Consider the following 4,217-nt stretch of genomic DNA (forward strand, 5'->3'; position numbering starts at 1 on the left):
CAACATCTTCTTCTGAAAACTGATATGTAAATAGTTATATCTTTTTCAAATGAATAAAAAGTGTTATAAGCTTTTATATTACAGTCTTAGACTCTTTCTAACTCTTCAAGCTTCTATTATGTAATTTATCTATTGACTTTTTCATAGCAGTATCATACAGTTTATCTGATTAATAATGAGATATCACTGTCTTTTTCTTATCTTAGCTTTTAACTGCTTTGTATATAAAAAGATAAGATAATAGTATTAAAAGCTTCTCTCTGAAGTTACTAGAATTGAAGATTTCTGATTTATTCTCTATCTGAAATTTTAACTCTTTACTTTTATTATCTTCTTTTTATCTCATTCTTATCTATCTTCTCTTTATTAGTCTTCTTACTTATCTTTTTACTTATTATCTTACTTATCTTCTCTTCTCTATTACTTATATGAAGAAGAGTATCACACTTCTTCTAACTTAATAACTGAAATAATTTCTCTAAGATTAAGATCTTTTTTATTATACTTACTACTTTCATCTTCACAGAATCACAGCTGTTAACTTCTTCTTAGAGATTATTATTTCTGCAGTTTAATCTTCTGTGTATTACAACAGACTTCTTATAAAAAAAAAAATGCATAGTAGAGTTTTTTACTAGATCTGTTATATTCTTACTGAAATTTTTATCTAACACTTCTATACTCATAAATCAATGTATATAATAGTAAAATAATGTGAGAAATAAGAGAAGAGTAAGAGAGAAGTGATTGTAATATATATATTAATATAATTATTTATCTATATAATCTCAGTCTTTTAATTTTTATTACTTACAGAATCATCTCTCTATTACAATGAAACTTTTATTTTTATCTATCTTATTAAAGAATTCTTTCTCATTTAAGTTTCTTATAATTTCTTTATAATCTATTTCTTTTCTTATAACTGTTTTTAGATTGAAGAGCTTTTATCTCTTCTTTATTATTTCTTTTCAAGCTATTCTTACATCTTTTATTTTTTATATAAACAAACAATTCTTACATCTGATCACTCTTTGTTATGAACAAAGCAATTCTATTGTTCATCTCTTTGAGCCTAGTGTCTGCAATATCTGTCACCTTCTTTCAATGTCATTTTTTCTTCTCGGCGAACACATTCTTTCAGATAGAGAGACTGTGATGTGCTTCCACCCTCTATTCAAGTCAATCTTCTATTCAACTCTAGCTTCTGTTTCATCTCTTGCTGTTTTCTGAAGCTTCTGCTTCTATCTTCTCTACAGAGCCTCTGTCCTTCTCTTCATATGCAATCACTTCTTCTATGAGAGCTTCTGCTCCTTCTCTACAGAGCCTCTGTTCTTCCCTTCATATGCGATCACTCCTTCTATGAGAGTTAATCTCTATAAACAATCACTGTACATATAGGGGTGTACGCCCATCTCCCATCTTTTAGAGAATCAGACGTGTTTTTACCCTTATATCTGACCCTACGTAGCGGCGTACGCTACATGAAATGCCTCATCACTTCTCTCACAGGATTTGTATCATTATTAGTCAGAATTTCACACAGCATTTCATAGTTAATATAGATCTTATTGTGTAAGAACTTTATCATTATCTTCTCAGTCACTTCTGAAACTGCTTTTACTACTGATCAATCAGTAGTGTAGTCAATAGCAGTGAAATGGCGACGACTAATCGGTCCTAGCCAAATAAGTAATATATTTAGAACCAACCCCTTAGAGCGATTATCCTTGGCCCACAATTTCCAAGGGAGTTGGCGGCGCGGTTGGAGCACCCTGTCTTGTGTTCAAGAATGCTAACCTTGTCTGTGCCTGAGTCGACATGTGAAGTTACTGAAATTAGCGGAGGAGGGTCTTCGAAGGGAATAATCAGAAATCCCATCCGGACCATCAGTATGGAATTTTCCTCTGGCCAACTTCTCCTAGTGTCAAGTCTGTCTAGGCTCCCAGTCACTGATGTACACACTGTTTTGAGCGATCCCACAGTTTAAAATACCGGTTTCAAATCGGCAATTCTACACCCAGTGCAGAAATACCTACAAGTATGTCTGATTGAATCCATTAGTCAAGCTGTATGAACGTTTCAAGGGTATAAAGTACAAGCATATATCTTATCATCAACAATCATAAAAGAAACCTACATTTATAGGCTAAAAAAGGTAGCAAGAGAGACGTCTCTTGCCGTGCCGTACAACTAGTCGATCGAAAGATTAATCAATCGAAAACCGGCCCCAAACTAACCAAGCTAAACCTCACATCACCCCCAGCCTCTGCCTCCTTCTTCAACAGCTGGCGAACGCCCAACTGCAAGCCCTTCTCACTCAATACATCCTCATCCTCGCCCAAAGCGCCACGGTCCAATGGTCCCGTTCTCCGCCCATCCAGTTCCCATAAATGTCCATCATTTCCTTTCACGAAGCATACAAAATGCAAATCTATCTTCTCATCCGCGTCCGGAGCTGCAGTATCCCCTTTCTTCGCCGCCTCGGCATGTGCGCTCTCCAAGGACTTGCTTGCATATAGTAAATCAGCTCTCTCAGCAGGCTTCAGCGGCTCCGCATCTCGCAGCAGTTGATCCAGATCTGAGCCAGGTGTGATATGAGCCTTTGCAGCACCGTTACTGATTGCATGTAGGAGTCCGATTAGCCCGCAGGCGTTGCGGATCGTTTGTTTGAACCAGGTTACAGGTTCGTTGGGACCGCAACCTTCGTATACAGGTCTATCTGTGTCCTCTGCGATGCGCGCGGCTTCGTAGGCTTTGGTGACTGGGAAGACAAGGAGGATAGCATGGGAGGGGCGGGGCACGAAGGCGATGAGATCGGGGTCATCGATGCTGTAGATATCGGTGAAGCCAAGAGCGGGTGAGACACCTAGCTGATGGATGAGGTGTGACATCACTTCTGGGTTGTTTTCTGCACGTCTGTTAGCATACTAGTCTTGCTGCGGCAATGGAGTTAGTCCGCATCTTTCTGGAGAGGAGGGGTAGCTTTTCACCAAGAGGTACAAAGGCCTTGGCCGTTGCTGGCGCATTTGGATTTCCTGCCATGGTAAAACCTTCGAGAGTTCACGGATAGTAATGTTGATTCTAGAATAGGTTCAAGTCGACAAGTGAGTTGGTCGGGATATAAATAGGGAATCTGTCAAGACGGATGTTCGTAAGACATATTGATGTTGCCTTTGATGTACGCGGGCAGCCGTCCTAGGTAACTTATCGCCGCCTATTCTGCTTTAGGCAACTCGGCAGCCTATAACGTGACTCACCACCCAACGAACTCATCCACTCAACGAACTGCTACCACTCACCATGCCACTCAATGAAGTGATTATAGAGCAAGCAATCACTCAATTGAATCAACAATTGATTTCTAAATATGCTGAGATTGCAAAGAAATTCAGCATCAATTGCATTATCTTGACATAATGATTCAAAGATCAACAGATGTTCAGAATAAAGATAATATTAACTTACTATCAGAATCTCATGAATACTGAAGAACAATATCTTCTATTTCATATTAATTGGTTATTCAATTACAGATTCTCTATGATATCTCAAATACTGTATAATTTTGTATTTGAGATCATTAAGATATAAATAGAAATCAACTAAGTATCTTACTTTTTATAAGCAGTATAAAATAAAGATTAAGAGTATCTATCTCATCATCTCTATCACTTCTCTCACTTCTCTCACTTCTACCACCTCTATCACCCCTCTCTATCACCTTTTTCACTCTCTAGCCTCTCTATCACCATCATTATCTCTACTACTCTACAGTCTCTTCTATCACTTTCACTATCTCTACTTCTCTCTTACTATCTCTACCACATTTTGATCTCTGTATTTATAGTATATACTGCTAAATACTCTGTAATAAAATCTCATGTGATGTCATATACATCTCTTTGAATTCATGAAGGAGATTAAATAGCTGACTCTGCAGTCTGTACAGCTCTGATTAATCTGATAATGATGATAGAGATGATACAGAGTGGGAGAGAGTAGTAGAAGGAGTAGAGGTGATGATGATAGAGAGAGTAGAGGGTGAAAGAGATGGAAGAGGTGATAAGAGTGGGTAGAGATAGAGGGCGGAAGTGATAGAGGGGTTGTGAGGTGGTAGAGGCGGTGATGGTGGTAAGAGGGGATAGATGAAAGAGGTGGTAAGAGGGTAGACAGATACGAGGGTGAAAGTGGTAGAGGGGGATTGCGGGGCGGTA

General features: G+C 38.2%; 1 protein-coding gene across 2 annotated transcripts; it reads right to left on the reverse strand.

Annotated features, from left to right (window-relative positions):
• Positions 1–964: 964 nt before the first annotated feature.
• On the reverse strand, positions 965–4,217 carry BDCG_00069. Of its 2 annotated transcripts, XM_045415577.1 has the most exons (5): positions 3,469–4,217; positions 2,994–3,373; positions 2,141–2,911; positions 1,328–2,047; positions 965–1,262 (listed from the first exon to the last, which is right to left on the reverse strand). In XM_045415577.1, the coding sequence occupies exons 2-3, from the start codon at positions 3,043–3,045 to the stop codon at positions 2,214–2,216; spliced, it is 750 nt and encodes a 249-aa protein (XP_045279001.1). In that variant the 5' UTR covers positions 3,046–3,373; positions 3,469–4,217; the 3' UTR covers positions 965–1,262; positions 1,328–2,047; positions 2,141–2,213. The 2 variants fall into 2 exon arrangements, with proteins under 2 accessions (XP_045279001.1, XP_045279000.1); XM_045415576.1 differs by having other exon boundaries at positions 1,108–1,262; positions 1,328–2,911; positions 2,994–4,217.

Source organism: Blastomyces dermatitidis, assembly GCF_000003525.1.
Source record: "Blastomyces dermatitidis ER-3 genomic scaffold supercont1.1, whole genome shotgun sequence".
Classification (NCBI taxonomy): Eukaryota; Fungi; Ascomycota; class Eurotiomycetes; order Onygenales; family Ajellomycetaceae; genus Blastomyces; species Blastomyces dermatitidis.

Coding starts and splice junctions, on each gene's coding strand:
- BDCG_00069 (XM_045415577.1), bottom strand. CDS start 3,045: ATGGCAGGAAATCCAAATGCGCCAGCAACGGCCAAGGCCTTTGTACCT. Junction 2,912..2,993: donor CAAGGCCTTTGTACCTCTTG/GTGAAAAGCTAC, acceptor ACAGACGTGCAG/AAAACAACCCAGAAGTGATG.